The 24,175-nt window shown below is 43.7% G+C and overlaps 1 protein-coding gene across 8 annotated transcripts; it reads right to left on the reverse strand.

Annotated features, from left to right (window-relative positions):
* Positions 1-49: 49 nt before the first annotated feature.
* LOC111969351 (ubiquitin carboxyl-terminal hydrolase 47) lies at positions 50-22,991 on the reverse strand. Of its 8 annotated transcripts, none has more exons than XM_023995414.3 (30): positions 22,746-22,890; positions 19,488-19,547; positions 18,070-18,264; positions 17,302-17,415; positions 17,000-17,153; positions 13,498-13,594; positions 13,244-13,389; positions 12,966-13,045; positions 12,636-12,653; positions 10,582-10,731; positions 10,238-10,333; positions 9,936-10,088; positions 9,507-9,683; positions 8,998-9,129; positions 8,750-8,826; positions 8,265-8,320; positions 7,948-8,060; positions 7,720-7,827; positions 7,276-7,483; positions 7,050-7,165; positions 6,769-6,888; positions 5,820-6,630; positions 3,247-3,422; positions 2,907-2,987; positions 2,602-2,717; positions 1,958-2,076; positions 1,520-1,650; positions 1,162-1,209; positions 913-1,043; positions 50-752 (listed from the first exon to the last, which is right to left on the reverse strand). In XM_023995414.3, exons 1-30 carry the CDS (start codon positions 22,788-22,790, stop codon positions 578-580), a joined length of 4,203 nt encoding a protein of 1,400 aa, XP_023851182.1. In that variant the 5' UTR covers positions 22,791-22,890; the 3' UTR covers positions 50-577. The 8 variants fall into 8 exon arrangements, with proteins under 8 accessions (XP_023851182.1, XP_023851183.1, XP_023851181.1 ...); XM_023995415.3 differs by having other exon boundaries at positions 9,525-9,683; positions 12,636-12,656; XM_023995413.3 differs by having other exon boundaries at positions 12,636-12,656.
* Positions 22,992-24,175: the final 1,184 nt, after the last annotated feature.

Genomic DNA, 24,175 nt, shown 5'->3' on the forward strand with positions numbered 1-24,175 from the left:
TTGTCGTAGACACTCTTGGCTTTATACTCACAGTCTCCAAAGTGGGTGGGTGGGACGAGCATCGCTCTAGCCTGGTGAAATATCAAATGTGGTGAATTTGAACCAGGTACATGTACACAGATGGGTCAGGTAGTCTCTTGCTAGTCTGCCTAACAGGGGAGAGCGAGATACCAAGTGCTAGAGGGAGATGAGAAATAAAGTGTTGCYGAGAAGAGAGGAGAGGAAACACAGACTTGTCTTTCCCTCTGGCTACACAGCTCTACTCTGATCGTGCACCCATGTCTGGAACATTTCCATTAAATTGATTTGTCTGTATAGTATTTTTTTTATTGAATAGCTTTTGCACTTCCCTTTAAACTTCACAGTACAATAAACTATAGTGCACAATATGATTTCTGAGCCACTCTTTCCCCTAGAGCTCAGATGGGAGGACGAAAGAGGGCGTGTGAGCCACACTGCTCTGGTGACGTCGTTGAGTCAACGTGGGGCCCCACGCCAGACAGGGTCCCCTGGCCGGGCCAAGCTACACTGCGGCAGGCAGGCCAACCAGCTAACTGGGACGGGCCTCAGAAGGGCCTCAGTCCTGCCCCGGGTCCTTGACCGGGCCCCCATCCAGGTAGATCTTAAGGGCCTTCTCCTTACGAGGTGAGTAACTGACCCGGTGGCCAGTCTTCAGCAGGCGGCTGCTCTCCCTCTTCATCAGCTCATTGCGTTCATCTTCAGACTGTTCCATAGGCTCCTCTGTGCTGTCCCTGAAACCAGAGCACAAGCTGTGAGCCTTTCTGGAGAATATACCTATATTAAACCAAATATCTYCAATTTTCCTGAACATCCCATTGTCATTACACAACAGCTACTCATTTGAAATGGCAAAGGGCCCTGTTCCAGTATGGCAGAGTATGATGGGTTTACCTGTAGAAGACCACAGCACCATCATCACAGATGTACAGAGGCCACACATTCAGAGTGGACACTTTAGGGTTCCAATCCAGATCCTGATGGATCTCCAATACCGAGATATCACAAGGAAATGTTCCGCGCCCCTGCAGGAGACAATCAGGACGCCAGTCAGTAAACTGGGAAACATTTCAGGAAATTAAGTGGAGTGAATCAATGCAAGAGCAAAAAATAAATCCTTATTGTCAAAAATGGTTTACCTACCTTGGCAAACTCCAGGTTTTCAAGAGGAATACCACTTATTTCACTGAGCTGGAGAGAGAGAATTGATGTCACAAATGGCCTTTTAATATTCATTTAGCATGCCCTATAATTTACCTTGCAACATCTACTTATGCATCTCAAAGCCTAGAGGCTGATGTTATATACTGTGATGTGAAAAGTTACAGTGCATCTCACTACTCCCAAGTGGTGCATCAGACCCAGTGATGTTGCTGGGAGCAGCACTTAGTGGATAAGACAATCCCACAGTGCTGCCTTGCAATCCAGTGTGTATGTGGCCTCAGACATGTACAAGGCCTGGCACCACATTCAGTACGTGAATACGCACACACCCACACACCTTTTCCTTGAGTTCCTCCACACTGCTGCTCTCCAGAACCACTTCCTGGAAGGGCTCCAGCTTCATCTGGGCGGGGGTCCAGCGGCGGGTCAGCACAGCCAGCTGGGACATGGACTTCATCTTCTCCGGTCCTGGAAAGGGGCAAGAGAGGAGGGTTGGGGCTGGCTGAGCACACTATCTCTGTCTGCCTCTCTTTCGCTCTCTCACAAGTGATACTCATTCAGATGAGACAATTCAGTTCTACAGGGCTTTTCCTTTTACAGAAGTAATTGTCAAAGCTTCCTCTAAAGCCATTTTTACGTGACCTAATATAGGCGTTTGATATAAAGCAGTAATATATTTTAGAGTAAGTTTGTCTCTTTTCAGGCTATGATGACCATGAGGCGATTTACAATGGCTCTGAAGAGAGTAGTCGAAACAATAGCAAACCAGTATTACCATCTAGAACCTCCAGAAAGACCTCCCAGTTACTGGAGATGTTGATGTCCTCCTCGTAGACGTGGTAGTCCAGAAACACTGTCCCTGGGTTCTTCCACGTCTTCTTCCTGAGACGGAACCTGACCCCACACACAATTGGGATTCAACAACACTTCTAGCAATAAGCATCAGCTGTGAGTCAGTGCTTTAAAAGGTCACTCGCAGTACCCATCCATAGTAGAACAAAGGCACCCATAATACTTTGAAGTGAGAGGATCTGCAGCAGGTAGCCTAGCGGTTAAGAGCGTTTGGCCAGTATCCGAAAGGCCGCTGGTTTGAATCCCCGAGCGGACGAGGTGAAAAATCTGTCGATGTGCCTTTGAGCACTTATCTAGAGCAACTAGGGTTAAGAGCGTCTTCTAAATGACTAAAGACTGACATTCTGATTGTATCACCACGAAGACACCTGTGGTACCTTTTACAGTCAACAAATGTTTTCAGAAGAAAATATGTAGGTAAAGGATTCAAGTGTATAATATTTGATGTATGGTTGCATGTGTGCCCATACATTCGTGTGCATTGGATTGTGTACATAGATCATTTTAGATATGCAGATTAYAGTTACTTGACTGTACATGTTTTTAAGTGTGTAAGGTGGAACCCACTTGTCGATGTTGAGGTCCAGCTTGCATTGGTCTTTCAGCTGAGGCATTAGCTCCTCTTTGGACTGTTTCACAGTCATGCCCTTAGCAAACACTGTGTCCACAAGGAACTTACAGGGCTGGGGAGGAGAGACACACACACACTTTAGCATGAAACACAATGATATATACAACTGTCACATAATACACCCTGGTGACAAATCCATCAGTGACACACCTACAGACTGCTGTTAAGTGAGGAAATTGCAAAACACAGAATAACAATCACTTGTGTGTGTGAAGAAACATCAGCTCATCCCGGTCCTTACCTCTGCATCATTCACTAGTAGCTGGTACACTTTCACCCGATATTCGCCCTTCTTCAGTGCTCTGCCTAATCGAATGGTTATCTGTAAGAAGACCAAGAGAAACGTCATGGATCAGATAGATATATATGTATATAGATAGATATCTATCTATCTACATATATAGATAGATATCTATCTATCTACATATATAGATAGATATCTATCTATCTACATATATAGATAGATATCTATCTATCTACATATCTATATATATATTATTTTACAAACAAACACACACACTATTATCTTTTGAGAAGAGTCATGATGTTTTGAAAGGGGCAGATAGTGAGACGCTACGGACCTTGTTGTCGTCAGAGAAGGAGGAGAGGGTCTCGTTGAGCCGTACACTCTCAAACTCCTGGTTGTTGGCGTAGACGCGGAACACTTTGAACTGGGTAGAAGTGACCCCCACGAAAGGCTCCAGGTTCTGTTTGAACGCTGACAGAGTTATCCTCTTATCCACGTTGACCAGTACACCTGATAGGCAAACAGCACCAAAACATATGTTTCAATTAGTTGGAACAAACTAATCATATAACAGTAATTAAATACTACATGTGGATTTTGTTCTAAGAGCATCGAAACCAGTGTTTCTTAACCCCCAAGGTGTTGCTCACTGGTCTGTCAGATGACATGAGTGCTTATCTTAAATTAACCCATTCACATTTTATAATTTAAATGAAATAAAAACCTTTAAAAATGACTTCAGCATATGCATTTTGAAATACATTTCAGAAATAAATTGTTTAAAAGCATATAGTATTGTTATTTAAGCAGAAATATATGACTCATGACTCAACTCGATGTTTGTGAACTACAGCAGTTTCTGTATCGTGCTATATTTAGTCTTTGGACATGTGTTGCTGGTTTTTTGTTGTCAACACCCACCGCCTAGAGTATATACAATACACGCTGATTTAATGGAGATTGGAGAGAGTCATTTTACAGCGTTCTCCCTCTCTCAGATCTTAAACATCTTCAAATCTTACGTTACAGCACAAGCAAATCCAATGTAAGTCAATGGAGAGTGAGGCCTGCTACATCATTCTCCCTCTCTCTCACAAGCACTTGTACACACATACCGCAGACATACGCACGTGTGGGTGTCCATGGATGTCTCATGGTAGGGTGGGGTATGGAAACTGGGTCATCTTTGAGCACTTTCTCACCTCTTCTACCATGGACAAACATGTATGGAAGGTGTCGTTCAAATCAAAATGGTGCTGTAAAAAAAGTTATTCAATTCATATGAACGACCCACAATTATTTACAAAATAACAATTTTCCCACAAACTAAACTTTCGAATAAACCAGTTAGGACATCAGACTAAACAAGATTAGCTTCAAAGACCTGCATTTGTAAATACATTTAGAACAGTTGGACTTTCCCACCAGCTGTTTGAGCGGGCGCATGGGTGTGCAAGCGTGTGAATGTCTGTGGTGTGTATACACGTGAAATTGCGAGAGAAAGAGGGAGGGGTGCGTCACTTGAGTGGGTTGAGTCACTGACATGATCTTCCTGTCCGGGTTGGCGCCTCCCCTTGGTTTGTGCCGTGGCGGAAATACTCGGCCTTGTCTCAGGATGGTAAGTTGGTGGTTGAAGATATCCCTCTAGGGTGTGGGGGCTGTGCTTTGGCAAAGTGGGTGGGGTTATATCCTGCCTGTTTGGCCCTGTCCGGGGGTATCGTCGGACGGGGCCACAGTGTCTCCCGACCCCTCCTGTCTCAGCCTCCAGTATTTATGCTGTAGTAGTTTATGTGTCGGGGGGCTAGGGTCAGTCTGTTATATCTGGAGTACTTCTGTCTTATCCGGTGTCCTGTGTGAATATAAGTATGCTCTCTCTAATTCTCTCTCTTTCGGAGGACCTGAGCCCTAGGACAATGCCTCAGGACTACCTGGCCTGATGACGTCTTGCTGTCCCCAGTCCACCTGGCCGTGCTGCTGCTCCAGTTTCAACTGTTCTGCCTGCGGCTATGGAACCCTGACCTGTTCACCGGACGTACTACCTGTCCCAGAACTGCTGTTTTCAACTCTCTAAAGACAGCAGGAGCGGTAGAGATACTCTGAAGGATCGGCTATGAAAAGCCAACTGACATTTAATTCCTGAGGTGCTGACCTGTTGCACCTTCGACAACCAGTGTGATTATTATTATTTGACCCTGCTGGTCATCTATGAACATTTGAACATCTTGGCCATGTCCTGTTATAATCTCCACCCGGCACAACCAGAAGAGGACTGGCCCACCCCTCATAGCCTGCTTCCTCTCTAGGTTTCTTCTTAGGTTCTGGTCTTCCTAGGGAGTTTTTCCTAGCCACCGTGCTTCTACACCTGCATTGCTTGCTGTTTGGGGTTTTAGGCTGGGTTTCTGTACAGCACTTTGTGACATCAGCTGATGTAAGAAGGGCTTTATAAATACATTTGATTAATTGAATGTTGTAACAGGCCTCACTCTCCATTGACCTGCATTGGATTTGCTTATACTCTAGGAGTGAGTGGATTTCTTTAGATAGAGATATCTCCTACACACACACTATATATACCAAAAAATATTAAGATTTGATCATTTGAACATGTATTTACAGGACTTGATTAATGAAATGTGTAAAAAACAGTAACCCCATGTGTCCAAAGACTAAATATAGTACAATATCAAAAACTCACATTGTAGACAAACTCTTCAGATTTGTCCATCAGTAAACTCAGAGAACATGTCTACCAAAGGAAATGATACATTTCCATTACAGATATAAATGGGTTAGGGGAGGGGGACCAGTTTACCAAGCCCCATTACAGAAAAGGTTGAGAAACACTTTGTACAATCGAAATCACTGCTGAGTACAGAATCATCATCATCATACAGAGAGAAGACGTACATTTCTGGCCTCCTTCCCCAGAGCCGTCCTCCTGTGCATATGGTTCTGCTCTGAAGTAGAGGTAATAGGATTCCGTCTTGCTCTTCCCATTCTCGTCATACTCGCTGTCCGTGCCACTGTCCTCCTCGGCTGTGTCCCACGTCTCTTTCTTGCCCTCGTTGGCCTTGGAGCGGCGGCTGCTGGTGATGCTGTGTGAGTCCAGGCCATTGGCCAGCTGGATGGGGCCGCTGTCGGCGTTGCACAGCGTGTCACTGCTGTGGCTGGAGCTCAGGATGTCACTGTCCACTGAGCTCGTGCTGCGGTCGTTGTTCACCTCAGAGTCTGAGCGCTCCTCCCCAGGGAACTGGGTTTCCGGGTCAGAGTAGGCCCCCCCGCCGCTTCCCCCGCTGGCCTCCCGGATCCGGTTCTCCAGCTCTCGGTTGTCGACTGCAACAACAGCAGATACAGAGGAGGAGTCTGGTTCCTGAGAGGGTGAGGGGGACTCGATGTGCTCGAAGTCACTGGTGTCTGAGCTCTTCTGGCTGTCACTGGTACTGGAGCCCTGCTGCTGCTGGAGGGACAGGTTCTTCAGCTTCTCTGTGCTCTCCTCCAGGATGGCCTCTACAGAATTCCTGTTGCCCTTTGACCCCTCAGAGCACTCCTCAGTGTCGCCGACAACCTTTTGGCAAATAGTTCTGTTGGTGCCGGGGGATTGCACAGGCAGCGAGACAAACAGGCGGATTGTGTTCCCATGGCGATCCAGCAGTTTCCACAAGAGGGAATCAGTGAAGGTGACCTGGTGATCTGGGGATTCAGAGCTTTCCACAAAAACCTAAGAGAAACCAGAGAATGGACAAATTAGGTTTGTGTTACATCTGAGATCAAAGCACTGCTAAAAATGTTTACAGATACACAACATTAAACACAGCAGACCCAAGCTGGAAAGGACAATAATCAAGTGGAGTGCGACCTTGTTGCTCCTGAAGAAACCCTCTGCTTTCAGTGTCTTGTTGGGCACGTAGAGAAGCCGAAGGTCATTATAGCAGCGCTCCAGGACGACACGCATGGTTTCGGCTGAGAGCTCTGTGGCCTGTCAACAAACAATACACACACAGGAGAGATACTTCACCACAGATCCCAAAACAAATACTGGCAGATTTTATGGCCTTACAAGTATAGACTGTATCAGGCTGGATTAGACTGTATTAGATAGAAAGGAAGAATTAAAGAGGAGTGTCTGAACTAACTTACCTGTGCAATGAGCTGCTTGAACTCAGTGATTGACTGGTTTAGATAGGCCCTGATGCTGACGGGAGGAGTGATAGTGTGAGTCTTCAGATCCACCACGTGAACCTTCACCATCACCTCTACAGAGACACACACCAACCAGTCACACACACACAACTCACTTCCGAAAAGGCTAAAAGAGTTGCTAGTTATAGTATTATATTTTAAGTCTTGAATATGTTTTACTGACCTCCGGGTTTGTATGGCTGGAAGACTTGTTCTGGTCTGCGGGTCTCCAGCAGCAGGTCAAACATGTAGGACGACTTGACCCCGCCCAGCAGCAGCCCCATGGGGGTGTCGTCCTCGCCCTCGTACGAGCGCTCCAGGTACTCATGGAACTCATCGTACTTGACCAGACGACAGCAGTCCAGCGGGACCACCCCATCCAGTTCCATGAGCTAGGGGGCAGAATGGGTGGCCAAAGACACACACACATCCAATTGCTAATAGACACATAAGAGAATGTTTTGAGGCTTCTCTTGGCCATTGCGACCCCCCTTTTAATCTTAGAACTATGTCTATCTTTGGACCACTCTCTATTCTGACACCGACCGCTGGCTGGTATGCACTGCAGCTGCTGAGTGAGATTAGCTTTCAATGCTTTCCTCCGCGTTTAGCTTCCACTCTGACGTACCTTGTAGGCCATCTCTGTTGCCTCTCTGAGCGTCTTGTCCTTGTGCACATCCAGCTTGTTCTCCATCATAGCCATCATCTTCACCGGATGCATGCAGAACAGCTTGATCTGACAGAGAAATACAGAGCAATTAACAACAATACAACCCCTGTGAAAAACAACAGAASAACATTCAGTCAAATGACCGACACCGTTGKCCATGGGAAAGTCCACAGGAGGAGGATGTACCTTGCAGGTATTACGCTCGATCTCCCTCTGTCTTTTCTCCTGCTCCTCAGACTCCTTCTCCCTCTGGACCAGATGCTTTATGTGCTCAGGGAAGTCATCACAATCCAGATACTCTGCAGTGGTAACAACACGGCCCATCAGTCAAGAGATCACCATAACTAACTGGGGGTCCAAGTCATTGAGAGAGACTAGGAGAGCAAAACCTACTAGGATTGTTATACCCACATATTCAACTTTATACAGATGAACAGTCATTTTAGACATTTAAAAGCAAACTTGATTATGGAACTAGACTTGGTTCAATATGTTTCCCTTACTTGCATTCCTTGAGGGGTCTTTCAACCTATAAATCAGCATATACGCATTCGTAGAGCTGTTGGAACAGAAAAACATCTTATTAAATGCAAATGGAGAAAAGGAAAATGAGTAGCCAAATAGAGTTCCATCTTCCTTTCCAAACACATGAAAGAACAGTGCATTACGTAAAAGCTCAGTTATCAACAGGGCTTTGTCCTAGCCTGAATAACCACCCTCTTGTTTTTCTCCCAGGGAGACTTCAATAAAATGTAGGACTAAGTAAAAAAGCCCCGGTTCATCCCCATTAAAGCTTCCTCTGGTATTGAACGTTGCGGTGTGTGGAGTGAACAGATGCTGGTAATGTTCTGGCCATGTAGGCATGCATTAGTAGGTACATACAATGAGATTGTGAGAGGGGAGAGCCAGGCATGGGAGTGAGATGTGTTCAGGGACATATTGATTTCAGATCAATCCTGAGATTGACAGAGACAGGAGCTCCACTGACCTGGCAAAGGCACTGGAGTAATAGCCTCTGCTCCCAGAGGACCCTCCATACGTTTTCCTTATGTCTTCCTGGGTGATCTATATAAGGACACACACACAGAACAACCACCATTGTGTTTCTGACAACTGTCAATAGAATGTTACAATGACAGGCGTCAATTTCTTAAGTCTATTTAAAGCGTAGGTCGAGTTGTTTTGTCTAGTATTACATGCATAGTAAACATAAGTTATTTGAAGACTGAGAYTAACCTTGCTGACGTGCTGGTCGTTGAAACTGTACCACTGGCCATCGCTGAAGGACTTAATGCAGGCATAGTAGTGGCCACCTGCAGCGCTGCCCGAATGGACCATGACCGAGAACAGCTCAAAGGTCAATGAACTCTGGAGACGAGACAGGGTCAGGAGAGACAATTAGCTAACAATTAAATCTAATGACAGCAGATTGCACTACATGCAAATAGACCAGGATGGGCTACAAGACACAGGGAGTACGGGTGCTAGAGTGTAAGACACCTGAAACACACCGGAGAAAGACACCGGAGACACCTGAAACCCCACCTCTTTAAGGAATACCTAGGATAGGATAAAGTAATCCTTCTAACCCCCCCCCCTTAAAAGAGTTAGATGCACTATTGTAAAGTGGTTGTTCCACTGGATATCATAAGGTGAATGCACCAATCTGTAAGTCGCTCTGGATAAGAGCGTCTGCTAAATGACTTAAATGTAAATGTAAGGACGGTTTGTGTGGTATTACATACAGTGTTGAGGCTGGGTACCTTTGGCTTCAGGGCCCTCTCAGTACTGCTGGCACTTTCCAGGCAGATGCCCTCATCCACACCGTCGTCCGCCGAGAAGTCGTTGCTCATCTGGTCACTGTGGCAACTGCCTTCATTCTCTGCCCCGCTGTCAGTGCAGCTCTCCGTTTGAGGAGATTTCTATGAGAGCGGGCATTGATCAAAAACAAAGAGCGGGATAGAAAGAGAGGGAAAGCAGACAGAGTTCAGGTATCAGTTACACTCATGAATTAATGATGACATTGAAATGACTAACACATGAAACATAATTGAAAATCTAATTTGAGTGGACCTGAAGGCCTGGCACTATTCCACCCCACCCCGAGCCTGATATCATTATTCTATCTAGAGTATAAAACACATAGGAGGCCACACTTGGCTGGTGTGTCTCACCTCGTCCTCCACGTCGATGAAAGGACCCATGTCCAGCTCCTCAGGGAAGGACATGCGGTCGTTGAGTTTGATGCGGTGCATAGTGGAGTAGTCAAAGTCAAAACGCTTCAGCTGCAAAGTCAACAGGTAGGGAAAGTGCAGAAACCTCAGCCCCTGTGGAGGGAGGGCAAAGGGCATGGGTCAGAACACAAATGGCCAGACCAATGACGACCTTCACTCAACATCCTCCCCAATCAGTTCTCCCATGACCCAAAGGGAAGTGTGGTCTTAACATCAACAAGATCACTAGTCTGTATACTCACCTTACGGGCGTCACATTTTTTCTTGCAGCGCTCACAGAAATACTGGTTGGCCCCATCCAGAGTCTCTGGCTGGACGAAGGCCTGCAGAGCCTCCTCCTGTTTCAGTGAGTCACAAAGGCACTGTATCAGTAACAACTTTGACCACATCTACGTCACATTACACTGTCTTACTATTAAAAGTCTTAGGAAAATGCAGGAGCATACAGCAGGGTCTGGACTTCAGTGTCTGCGTGGTGAACACATAAATGACCATCATAGCTTTGATCTCTTCACACACTTGGATGAATACTTCTATAGTCATGAAGAAGGGTGGAGACATAAGAGATGGCGGCAGAGACACGCACCACGCTGCCATAAGCCTGGCTGGCCCCAAAGGGTCTGATGACCAGAGGGATGTCCAGGTAGGTGTCGATCCTCCAGCTCTCATAGCCACACTCCAGACAGCGCACATAGTCCTTCAGCTTCCCCTGGTACAGCTGGTTAATCAGGTCAGCCTGAGGGGGGACACAACACGAGGGAGTCAGGCCCAAGCAGTCACAACACTCACACACACGTATCTCTTCACTGCTCACACAGTACCTACTACTCACACAACCTCAACTCTATGCCAGCTCAATCATAACGTAAACTCCCCAAAGACAATGACCTGGCTCCTCTCCAAGAGTCAACACATTTCACTAAATATGTGATGGCAACAGCAGGCCTATTGACTGCATAAGACCCTATTTAACAGGTAGAGACCAATTGGTCCAAGTGCTGGATGTTAACGGAAAACTGGAGATTAGCCGTGGGTTCCCGCAGGGGAGCGTCCTTGGTCCACTGCTCTTCCTACTGTACATTAACGATGTGAAATCAGCCTGCTCTTGTAAATTGTTTTTGTATGCGGATTACTCTTCTCAATTGGTGTCCCAAAAGAACAAAGCCTCAGTAGAAGAGATCCTTAGTGCAGAGTTGTCCAATATTCCTAAATGGCTTTCAGACAAACTTTCTCTGCATCTTAGAAAAACAGAATCCATCTTATTTGGTTCCAGAGTAACGCTTGCGAGGTTCCCTGGTTTTAGTGTCAAAGTGGGCAACTCAGAGGTTACACCAAAAACATCAAATTCACACCCAAGGTGATAGGTACCGGACCTATGAGATTATGTTTAACAAAAATAAACCCCAAAATGTCATTCTTAGCCAGACCTCAAAATGGCTTGATATTGACACCCTGAAGAGTCTGGCAGGTAAGCTAGTTCAGTGTCACTGATTGTGTGCTCATCATGGTTCACCAGCAGCCACAAACAACTAAACAATTTCGTACTTAAAAACTTTTGATTCTAAAGAATAAGCCACAGACCAGCTGAAACAAGCTTGTTAGAATTTTATTTTAACTCTACCGGCCCTCGTACTCATCTGGAGGTCCAGCATTTTAAGCAGCTAGGCTGGCTGTGTGTGTAAAAATGACTTGTATTAATTGAACTTGGTCTGGTAAGGTCCACATAATTATCACTGACTCAGTCCTTATGTACCTATCCAATTGTTTATTATGTTAGAGATGCCCACCAGCATAATACCTGTGCCAGAGATTCAAATTATCACCTTTTTAAATGTAAGAGTATATCTGGTAAGAACCCTTTTTTATATTCCAGCACTGTTGAGTAGAAGTACCACAGCAACAATAACATCAAATAAAATGTAAAAAGTTGGCTAATGATTTAAAAGTAGAAAACATTTTCATGTCTGTATATCTGGAATGTTTCTACCATGAGTGTACAAAACATTAAGAACATCTGCTCTTTCCCTGACCAGGTGAAAGCTATGATCCCTTATTGATGTCACTTGTGAAATCAACTTCTTCAGAATCAGTGTAGATGAAGGGGAGGAGACTGGTAAAAGAAGGATTTTTAAGCCTTGAGACATGGACTGTGTGTGTGCGCACAGAGGGTGATAGGCAAGACAATAAATGTAAGTGCCGTTGAATGAGGTATGGTACTAGGTGCACAGATTTAGTTCAACAACTGCAATGCTGCTGCGTTTTTCACACTCAACAGTTTCTCATGTGCATCAAGAATGGTCCACCACCCAGCCAACTGTGGGAAGCATTAGAGTCAACATGGGCCAGCATCCCTGTGGAATGATTTTGACAACTTGTAGAGTCCATGACCCGATGAATTGAGGCTGTTCTGAGGGTAAAAGGGGGTGCAACTCAATATTAGGAAGGCATTCTTAATGTTCTGTACACTCAGTGTATGTCAACCCCCCCCCCAAAAAAAAATAGGGACCACAGAAATAAATCTGAATTTATTGTCCAATCCCGAGCACATTTTTTGTATGCATATAATATTTAATTTGTTAAATGACAAATAAAATCAAACAAACAGTTGAAGAAAACAATAATAGAAGTTCAAATAAGTACCGTAAGTGGAGAAAACTGCTGCTGGGGACACAAATATAGCAAATATCAAAATGGGAATTTGCTTAACCACAATGATAATGCAGACCATTCTTTACAAAAACAGCTAAACGCAGGAGCTCACGTGCACAAGCCTAGTGCTTCTATCCACAGTGAATTAAATGTATACGGTTTATACCAAACTCCTGAGATCAGAAAAAGCAAACCCTCAGCCTTACTGGCACTTTCTCCCCTTCCCACAGAAGGCCCTTTGATCTGGGCCTGTGGGAAGCCCCTCATTGGCTCCCTGATTTAGTGTTTAGACAAGTGGCAGGGTTCACATTTCTTTCATACCTGCTCTGTCTGCTTCCATTTCTGCTCCAGGGCATCAAACATGACCCTACACAGCTCCTGGACGTCATGCTGCTGCCAGGCTACAAAACACAGATACGCAGACACCGCAGAAGAGAAAACACATACAGAACAGTTAAGACAGTGAACTGTGTGACAAAACAAACAGTACCCCTTCCCCACACTCTTCCAGTTCCTTTATCAAAACATCAGGAGAGGTTGCGCCTGGGCTCCTCCTGGTTACGGGGAGGCTGTCTAGAAGTAGCAGTGTGACAGCCCACCTTCGCTGCTGTCCCAGCCGAAGCTGCGAGTCACGTCGGTGGTCTCGATGGCCCTCTTCTTACTGGTCTGCAGCAGCAAAAACAGCCTCTGTAGCTGGTAAGGGATGCTGGTGACCGGGTCTTCCTCGGACTCCTCAAATTCCCAGCTGGAGGGAACAGTGGACAAGTAGAAAATAGTTTTAGGACAACTCTTCTCATTAAATACAGTAATTTAGTAAAACAATACAAAGCGCTTCATGAGAACAGGTACTTACTTGTACAGTGCATTTCTGAACTCCGGGGTCATAAACAGAGTTTGTAGAAGGCTGTTCAAATAGCAGGTCATGGCCTGGTTCACCAAACCCACATATCCTGCAGAGAGGGAGAAAGACATGAAATCAAATTTTATTTGATGCACCAAATACCTTACAGTGGAATGCTGACTCACAAGCCCTTAACCAACAATGCAGATACGTAAAAAATAAAACAAATAATTAAAAAGCAGCAGTAAAATAACAGTAGCGAGGCTATATACAGGGGGTACTGGTACAGAGTCAATGTGCAGGGGCTACGGTTAGTCGAGGTAATATATGTACATGTAGGTATAGTTAGTGACTGTGCAGAGATAAACCGGTCTCTTATACACATCTAGATGTGTATAAGAGACAGCCTTTAACCAACAATGCAGATACGTAAAAAATAAAACAAATAATTAAAAAGCAGCAGTAAAATAACAGTAGCGAGGCTATATACAGGGGGTACTGGTACAGAGTCTGTCTCTTATACACATCTAGATGTGTATAAGAGACAGGCTTTAGCAGAGAGAACAGTCTATGACTAGGGTGGCTGGAGTCTGACCATTTTTAGGGCCTTCCTCTGACACCGCCTCGTATAGAAGTCCTGGATGGCAGGAAGCTTGGCCCCAGTGATATACTGGGCTGTACGCACTACCCTCTGAAGTGCCTTCTGGTCGGAGGCCAAGCAGTTGCCATACCAGGCAGTGATGCAACCAGTCAGGATGCTCTCAATGGTGCAGCTGTAGAACCTTTTGAGGATCTGAGGACCCATGCCAAATCCTTAGCTTAGTGATGAGCTTTGAGGGCACTAAGGTGTTGAACGCTGAGCTGTAGTCAATTAATAGCATTCTCACATTGGTGTTCCTTTTGTCTAGGTGGGGAAGGGCAGTGTGAAGTGCAATAGAGATTGCATCATCTATGGATCTGCTGGGGTCGTATGCAAATTGGAACGGTCTAGGGTTTCTGGGATAATAGTGTTGATGTGAGCCATGACCAGCCTTTCAAAGCACTTCATGGCTACAGACGTGAGTGCTACGGGTCGGTAGTCATTTAGGCAGGTTACCTTAGTGTTCTTGGGCACAGGGACTATGGTGGTCTGCTTGAAACATGTTGGTATTACAGACTCAGTCAGGGAGAGGCTGAAAATGTCAGTGAAGGCACTTGCCAGTTGGTCAGCGCCTGCTCAGAGTACACGTCCTGGTAATCTGTCTGGCCCTGCGGCCTTGTGAATGTTGACCTGTTTGAAGGTCTTACATCAGCTACGGAGAGCGTGATCAGTCTTCCGGAACAGCTGATGCTCTCATGCATGTTTCAGTGTTACTTGCCTCGACGCGAGCATAGAAGTAATTTAGCTCATCTGGTAGGCTTGTGTCACTGGGTAGCTCGCGGCTGTGCTTCCCTTTGTAGTCTAATAGTTTGCAAGCTCTGCCACATCCGACAAGTGTCGGGAGCCGGTGTAGTACGATTCAATCTTAGTCCTGAAATGACACTTGATGGTTCGTCAGAGGGCATAGCGGGATTTCTTATAAGCTTCCGGGTTATAGTCCCGCTCCTTGATAGCGGCAGCTCTACCCTTTAGCTTAGTGCGGATTTTGCCTGACATCAATGGCTTCTGGTTGTGGTATGTACTAGAGGTCGACCGATTAATCGGAATGGCCGATTTCAAGTTTTCATAACAATCGTAAATCGGTATTTTTGGGCGCCGATTATTATTKTTTTTTTTACACCTTTATTTCATCTTTATTTAACTAGGCAAGTCAGTTAAGAACACATTCTTATTTTCAATGACGGCCTAGGAACGTTCTGCCTCGACAGATTTTTAACCTTGCCAGCTCGGGGGATCCAATCTTGCAACCTTACAGTTAACTAGTCCAATGCTCTAACACCTGATTACATTGCACTCCACGAGGAGCCTGCCTGTTAGCGAATGCAGTAAGCTAAGGTAAGTTGCTAGCTAGCATTAAACTTATCTTATAAAAAACAATCAATCAATGACTGTCATTGCTCCAATYTGTACTTAACCATAAACATCAATGCCTTTCTTAAAATCAATACACAAGTATATATTTTTAAACCTGCATATTTAGCTAAAATAAATCCAGGTTAGCAGGAAATATTAACCAGGTGAAATTGTGTCATTTCTCTTGCGTTCATTGCACGCAGAGTCAGGGTATATCCAACAGTTTGGGCCGCCTGGCTCTTTGCGAACTAATTTGCCAGAACTTTACGTAGTTATGACAACATTGAAGGTTGTGCAATGTAACAGGAATATTTAGACTCATGGATGCCACCCGTTAGATTAAATACGGAACGGAATAAACGTTTTGTTTTAGAGGTGATAGTTTCCGGATTAGTCAAAGGTATATGGTTTAGAGAGAAATAGTCGACGCGTTATAATTCCTGTAATAACTTGCGGCTGAATTTGAAAGGGGTTCCTTCGTTATTTTACCGTTCATGTCTTCCATAGAGAATGTCTTGATCTACTTCAAATAAGGTCTGTGTTTCGTGCAGGCTTAAACCGCCTRGACGTTTTGATACCCGTGTAAATCTCACTAGGATAAGGTAACGTTTGTCAACATATTTTCATAAATCCACTCTACAATTTTTTTAATCTTCGCTTATATTTAGCCAATATTGAGCAGAGTTACCTTGTCCTATGGATATCTACACAGTTATAAAATTGGCACGGTGATGTAAGCCTACACGAAACACAGACCTTATTTTAAGTGAATCTAAAAATATCCTATGGAATAAATGAAGGAACCGCTTTTCAGATTTTGCTAGGTGTCATGGGAATTATGACTCGCACTTTGGTTGTCAATTCTTACCATGCCCATTATTAAAATAGGATTTCCTGCATATAGAAATTAAAGTTTTTGTTTTCAACATTCATCACAGGTAACTTAAACTCTATTTTTATTCAAACAGTTGAGTATTTGTCTCCTAAGCAGACTCTMCAGTATCATTGTCACTTCAGAGCTGTGTGCGTGTGTGTATTTATGTATTATATTAAGTTAAKATAAAAGTGTTCATTGTTCATTCAGTATTGTTGCAATTGTCATTATTACAAAAATGTGTGTGTGTGTGTATGATATATATAAAAAACATTTAAAATAAATAAAATAAATCGGCCGATTAATCGGTATCGGCTATTTTTTGTCCTCCAATAATCGGTATCGGTATTGAAAAATCATAATCGGTCGACCTCTAGTATGTTCGTACAGTCACTGTGGGGACGACGTCGTCGATGTGGTATGTACGTACAGTCACTGTGGGGACGACGTCGTCGATGCACTTATTGATGAAGCCAGTGACTGATGTGGCGTACTCCTCAATGCCATCGGAAGAATCCTGGAACATATTCCAGTCTGTGCTAGCAAAACAGTCCTGTAGCTTAGCAACTGCTTCATGAAGTGAGCAGTCAGGGGGGGTTACGTAAAAGGAAGTGAGGTCAAGTCTATGCTGTTGACAGAGGGTGTACCTGTGTCAGACTTGTTGAGGATGGAGGAGTAGGAGTAGCTGGGGCTGCTGTAGTCGCTGCTGCAGCCCACCGTGCCGTCTCTGGGCAGCGGGCCGATGAAGCGCTCCTGGGAGCTGTCATCCAGACCACTGCTGCCCGCTGTCCCCGACTCATCCTACACAAAGGAGAATTAAGCTTCAGCTTATAGGTACCACTAGTCTACCAAGAACGAACTGCATGTCAATCCCTCCTCCAGGGGAATGCCCTAGGCATGCTGGTATTCATATAAACCATTAACTCTTATTTTTATCTTCCGCACTCACCGACGCAATCTGAGGCTGTTCTCCGTCCTTGTCTGTGAGCTGGAGGAAGTTCCTCTTCCCGGGCTCAAACCCAGACTCAGTGAGGGACATCTCACTGCTGGGATCCAGCGACCCCTAGGGGAGAACAGAAAAAGAAAAAGACACCCTTCAGTTTGGACAGGCAGGTCTGAGCATGAAAAAATAATTGCAGACGCAAACAAAATAAAACTAGGATTTGAGATTGAAAAATATCAGTAGATCCCCACAATACAACCCAACATAATCAACCTGTCAAATCAAACGGGTTCCCATTGAATTCAGAAGGAGAATCCTCCCCATGTTGATCAATCAAAAGATGAGCTTTTAGGACCATCTGGTGGAGCATGCTATGAAGCAGCAGTGTTTACTCCTGTAATGTTGGCTGGAGGAGAGGGAGGGAGGGGTAGGGGAGAGTAGCCAGCAGTGGAAATAGAGCTTAATCCACTGCCCTACTCGTGAGATAACTCCAGCCTCAGATTACTTCAGGGACAGGAAAGATATAGACTGGCGTACATTCGAACAAAGCCATTTACACCCTATGGGGAGGATCCAAACAGCACCATTTCAAGCCGTTGGTCAGTGAGTGCAGCTCAGTAGAACAGCTGACGTACAATAGACAGTGTAGCCATGTGTGGAGGAGGAGTAAACAACGACGGACGTGTTGGAGGAGTTTGGTCTATGTAAGCCCCCCCAACCAGGATCCAATGAAGGGACCTGGGATCATAACGTTGTCTTAGGACACAGACTCACCATGTCCCCGGACTTGCCCCATGCCAGGTCAAAGGTGCCGTTCACATAGCTCGCCTTGTGGGCCACATCCTCAAAGAGTTTGGAGAGGGTAGTGGAGGCTGGCAGGTTGAGGGTGAGCCTCTCYTTGACCGTCTTAGCATTGGTAGTGTCCTGGACTATGCACAGCACTCTGGGCTCCTCTGCAGCATTCTCTATCTGTAGGATACAGGACACATACAAACACCTTGAGCGCAGATCACACACACCTCCATTCAGTTTTCTACTTCATGACAAAATATTAAAACWAAACGTTATCAGCAGCTTATTTGCATGCATTCAGGGAGCCGAGCGATTTGACTACAGTCAGTGGTTAGGGCATTCTCATACTCACACATGAATGTCATAACAGGCGAACGAACCAGACAAGAAACTAGAGGAGACGGGTGGTGCAATGCTGGATTACTATTATATGACCTACGGTGTGGACATTGCATCAAGTTCTTGGAAGATGCAGATTAAAATAGTAGACCACACCTAGAGAGGGAGACACATTACAGAGACTGGAACAGAGCCATGCCACCAAACTATCAGACAGTGCCCAAAATTCCTCGATAAGTAAGGAAACTGAAAYAAATCTGGTTAAGTAACTCATCAAGGGACGGGATGACAGTATTCAAGTGATCAAAAACCATAACATGCAATGATAGATCAAGATGAGCCTCCTCATGCATACATTGAATCTATAGGGCTAGTCTGGTTTACAATCTGCGTGTCTAGTGAGAGCCTCACACCATCACACACTATAGACCTTCATTGTTTCTATTCAGTCRGGCTTTGTCCATGCTATTTAGGAAATGATGGGTTAGTTATTCAGCAATGTCTACTACAGTGTATCAGACTATTTTCCCCGAAGCAAACCTTCCAGGAATGATGCAAGAGAAACCTGTCCAAGACATAGTGGTGTTTGTGTGACTACATGAGCTCAAAACAACTGTTCCAGTGAGGCTTGAGCAATAACACTAGCTTAAAAAAGTCTATCAGCACCATTACATGGTCAGTGCTTATTGTGACCTTTAATTGTCCACAATTCTAATCCATGTGTGTGGTGTGTTGGCATTTGTCAAATGTTTTCCTAATCCAAGAACCTTTTGTATTTTCCTAAAGGATTAAAATGGGTCATCGCCATAACAAAAATTCCTATGGTCAGTTTATTTAACCTACATGCATAGCCTGTGTTACTGCCATTTTGGTTAACAAAACTGGCCCTCACTCAATCAGCCCTCTGTTCTAAGTTACTATTTTGTTATGGTCTAGGCACAGTGACCAGCTGGTAGTAGGTTGGCTAAACATTCAGGACCGCAAAAACCGGAGGCGCCATGCAGTCATCAGCTAACCCCACACAGTAAGCTGCACACAATCACTCCACTAGGAGGGACTACCTGAGAAAACCTCTTCTTCATCTCATCAAAAATACTCTGCCTGCAACTCCAAAACATACCCTAATGACACATGGGGAGGAGGGGTGAAAAACACAAAGATTAAAACAGTGCAAACAGCTGTTACCGAGAAGGGAAACAGTTACGCAACATGCTAGAGTTTCTCTATGTATCCACAAGCACACCGGCTCAGACGAACTGGGAAAGGCACGCTTTCAATTCACTTCTAAAGACCACCAGTAATATACTGTAGGTATTATTAAAACCACAGACAGAACAAGTGACCATCCTAAAGTAACTATGTAAAGCTGGTGATCTTGGCAAAATCTGTCAGGCCGATGATACAAACAAGCCGCAGATGTCGACACACACGAGTGAATTATCAGATTAGGGGTATTTTTAATCACAGATAATGTTGCAAGGTGCTGACATGCAGCCGTAGGTGCTACAGAGCCCAGACAATCGCACTACACAGAACAGATATGAGAATCTAAGCGACAAACACAGTAGAATTATTACGTATCTAAAACCGAGTTATTAGTCTGGATTTCTGTTAAATCATTATTGATCCAGTCAGGTGACAGCGAAAAACATCTTCCTGCCAACAGGGAAAATTACAGCAAACAAACACCCAGCATCAGTAGGCCTACAGCAACACTAACTCTATTGYTGAGCCTTCAGAGGGTGAGAGAACAACCTGGTCTATAGTCACTGGCTGGCAGAAAACCCTGAATTTCAGCAGAACTTCAGTCTCCTTTTCAAGTCAGTCCAGTCTGTAAGATAAACATTTTTCTTCAATCAAGATGACAATACGGTAGAAAAAAAAAAGTGGATATTTGTTTCCTGGTTTTACAGTAGCACCTGAGGTCTAATGACTTCCTGAAACAAATACAGAAACTTTTCTATGCATGTTGTTTCTCGAGAACTGAACATTGCATGAAGGGAAAGTAAGAGTGGGCTTGTTAACCAAATCTCCAAGCAGGTTTTCAAAATAACATTTAGGCCTAACCTGAGTTGCCATGGGAATTACATTGCATTAACATGCATTTGCACATTTGACAAACAGTTAACATTTCCCTGAAAGGGAAAGAAAGAACCATACTAGGGACATTTTATGAAATGTCTGAAACTGTTAAGTTTACCAAATCAAGGAAAAACAAACATGACAATGAACGTAAATACAATAGCCCTTACACAGTATTAATGTCCTGTTATCTCCTAGGAAAGCCTGCTCCCGCAATGGAGCTACGCAAAGGCAATAGCCACCACCACAGAGGAAATTATATGAGCGTGTGAAGCTAGCCTACACAACTTAGAGAATAAAATAGACTTGAAGACCTTGTTGTACTTGATGAAACAGGAAAATGTTATAACAATACAACAAGTAGGTGTGCATATGCCCAATGCCCAATTGAGAACGAAGTCTAACCTCAGAGGCCGAAAACACCCTCCACCCGCTGACTCATCCCACTGCACACAACTTCTGTCAAGTGCTTTAACAGAAGCTAGCAGGTGGCTCTGCAAAGTTTAAACCAACCAGTTCCCTCTGGACAACGCAACAGTAGGCTGGAGTGACTAATGTGAAGCTACTGATTCAAATACTGACTACCTTCATTGGTTGGACAACAACACGATCTTTAAACTGAGTTTTGGTGCTGTCAAAAAAACTATTTCAAGTCGCCTAACCTGTTCCATTTTCAATTGAGACAAATGAAAGAATAGTTATCTTGCTTAGTTAATGGATAACGAAACCGATTCTCCATTATTTTACACAAGACATCCAACTGAAAAATGAGTTCTAGCCATGCTCAAATGCAGAGTGACAGCGGCCCAGGCAGCGATGTGCGTAGGGTTGGAGATTGTCTTCAGTGTTTGGCCGTGGAGCCCTGCATAGAGCTGAAATAATGGGTTCAGCCGCATGATTAGGGGGATGGAGAGAGGACCGATCAAGGTGTCGCTGAGCACAGCAGCTTGGACCTTCAGCACCGGGAACAATTGATTATTGAGAGCGGCTGTCSAGAGCAGATTAAAACTAGAGTCAATTCCATTTTAAAGAAATGTATTATCCTACTGAGGCCAAAATTCCAGTCTCAGCCCTAATACCTGCCTAAACAGAGGCTCAACGCTCCTTGTCTTGATCCTTGATCTGCAATTATGTTATTTCTTAGCTAGAAGGATTCACATTTCTATATTAATATAAGATTTGGATTGTGTGATGATTATAGTATAATTTGCAAAAGGTGGGAAAGCCATTAACACAKTGTCAAAAGGCAATGTAATTATTTCTGATTGCAATGAAAGCAGGTAGTTCACTGACTACACCCCCTGGCACTATAGTTCAGCAAACTAAGCCAAAACAGTGGCCGGATTAGCTACAATAAATCTTCGTGTGGAAATTGTGGATACAAAAACAACCCTATGAAATGTAAATAAGGAGGTACTGACACAAAAACGTTTAGATTGTTAACTATTAACAGTTAGACCTAATTGTATGACGCAAAGGAGGGTATTAAGGTATTACTAGTTAACGTTAGCAGGTTAAGTTACACTGAACATCTAATATTATCACAGCTAACTAATAGCAACATGTTTGTATAAGATATATCATAGTTAATTAACGTTAGCGATGAAACCAAAATGTTGTCATTTGAGACTGATGTTTAGAAAAATAGATAACCAGCTGACTAGCTCTCGCTAACTGGCTAGCTAACGTTGACTGCAATAAGGACTCTTTTGTTTACCCGATCTGAAACTAGCAAGGTAGCTAGTCATCAACAACACCGTCCAGCTGGCTAGTTTGCCTTTGCTTTGACAAGCTAGCCAGCTACAAGTTAACGTTACCAGCACCTCAAGGCAATGTCTAACGACATTATGATAAAGCTAGCCAACAACAACAAAACATTTTCAAATAATACTCTACAATTGTTTTTATTTTCCATGTAGCTAGCTGGCTACCTCTGTTGTCCACCAGTTTCCTAGTTAAACGTTACTACGCCGTTTTGAGCGAAACAATCGGGCTTAAAGCAACAGTAGCTAGCTAAGGTTAGCATGCTAGCAATCTTTGCTAACTAGCTAGATGAAAGCTAACGTTAGTTAGCCAACTCGGTCATTGCGGTTTTACGCGTCAGCAGATAATGCCACCAACTACTTTTCTGTGCTAACTTCTAAAAAGTTGCTTGTATCATTGACTGTCATAAGGATGATTACTAGGGGCCCGTTGTTGCCAGAAACCCGTTCTGTAACTGGCTATGATAATCTCACCTCTTTCGGTACGAGCTGGTTCTCTTCGCTGGGCACCATTTCCATTTGTGTGACAATTTATACAGCCATCTACCCGAGCTCGATGTCAACGGGAAAACTTTACGACGGTGAACAAAAACATAATTTGAGTTTTTTCAACCCGAGGGTCTATACAACTAAACTGAAACTAATAAAAACTCGTATGAAAATTATATCGGATAGTTTCTTTCTGTTACACCACCTAAGCACAAACACACAGCTATCAATGGGGAAGAAATGGACAGCCTTCAGTTTCCGAGATTTCAGAGAAGGTATCATCGTCACATCCTTAAACATCTCTGATGTCACTGATAACCTACGTACTTTGTTTCTCTTTTGGTCCATTCAACAACAGAGCAATACGAACCTTGTTTCAGCAGGATGTTGTATCATACCTTATGTCATGCCTTATTGGAATGGATTTATTGATAATATCTGTTGGGGAAAAATTGGATGTTGCCACACACATACCTACTTGTTAACAAAATCAGGAAGTTTCCTTTAAAATTATTCATAAATATTATCCTGCCAACCACTATATGAAGAAGTTTAAGGAAAACATAAACTCAAATTGCTCCTTTTGTAATGACCACCCAGAAACAGTGTTGCATCTTTTTTGTCATTGTATTCATGTAAGAAAACTGTGGCAAGACATCAGTAGATTTATAATTGAACCCATTTATGAAGATTTTACACTATTGTGGAGAGATGTACTGCTTGGATTCTTTACATACGATAGAAATAAGCTGAAACATTTTTATGTAATTAATTTCATTATTCTTTTGGCCAAATTTCACATACACAAATGTATATTTACAAACAAAAAAACACATTTTCTTACCCTACAAAAATAAATMGAACTGTATTTTAAGACAGTTAAATACTCTACTAACAAAAAAGCTGTTAGAATTGTAAGTGTATGTATGTCCCTTAAGGTCCTTGTGTAATTTTAATGTGATATTGTACCCCCTAGCTCGATTGTCCATTGAATATAATCTATATATACTTGTGTTCCCTTATGTACTTTCTGTATTGATTTGTTGTAAATAAAGAAAAAATAAAGAAAAAAGACAAAAGACAAAAAGAAAAGAAAAAGATAGAAAATATATATATTTTTTAAGTCTGTAGGGAATGTATGTACAGGTATCTGCCAAAATTAAAGCAAACACTTGAGTAAATGAGGGATATAAAGTATATTGAAAGTAGGTGCTTCCACACAGATGTAGTTCCTGAGTTAATTAAGCAATTAACTRCCCATCATGCTTAGGGTAATGCATAAAAATGCTGGGCAGGCCATTATTTTGGCTGCCATGGCTATCCCCCATAGGATGACAATGCCCCTTCCACAGAGCACAAGTGGTCACTGAATGGTTTGATGAGCATGAAAACAATGTAAACAGGGTCGTCTCAGT

This window comes from Salvelinus sp. IW2-2015, linkage group LG10 (assembly GCF_002910315.2).
Source record: "Salvelinus sp. IW2-2015 linkage group LG10, ASM291031v2, whole genome shotgun sequence".
Lineage (NCBI taxonomy): Eukaryota > Metazoa > Chordata > Actinopteri > Salmoniformes > Salmonidae > Salvelinus > Salvelinus sp. IW2-2015.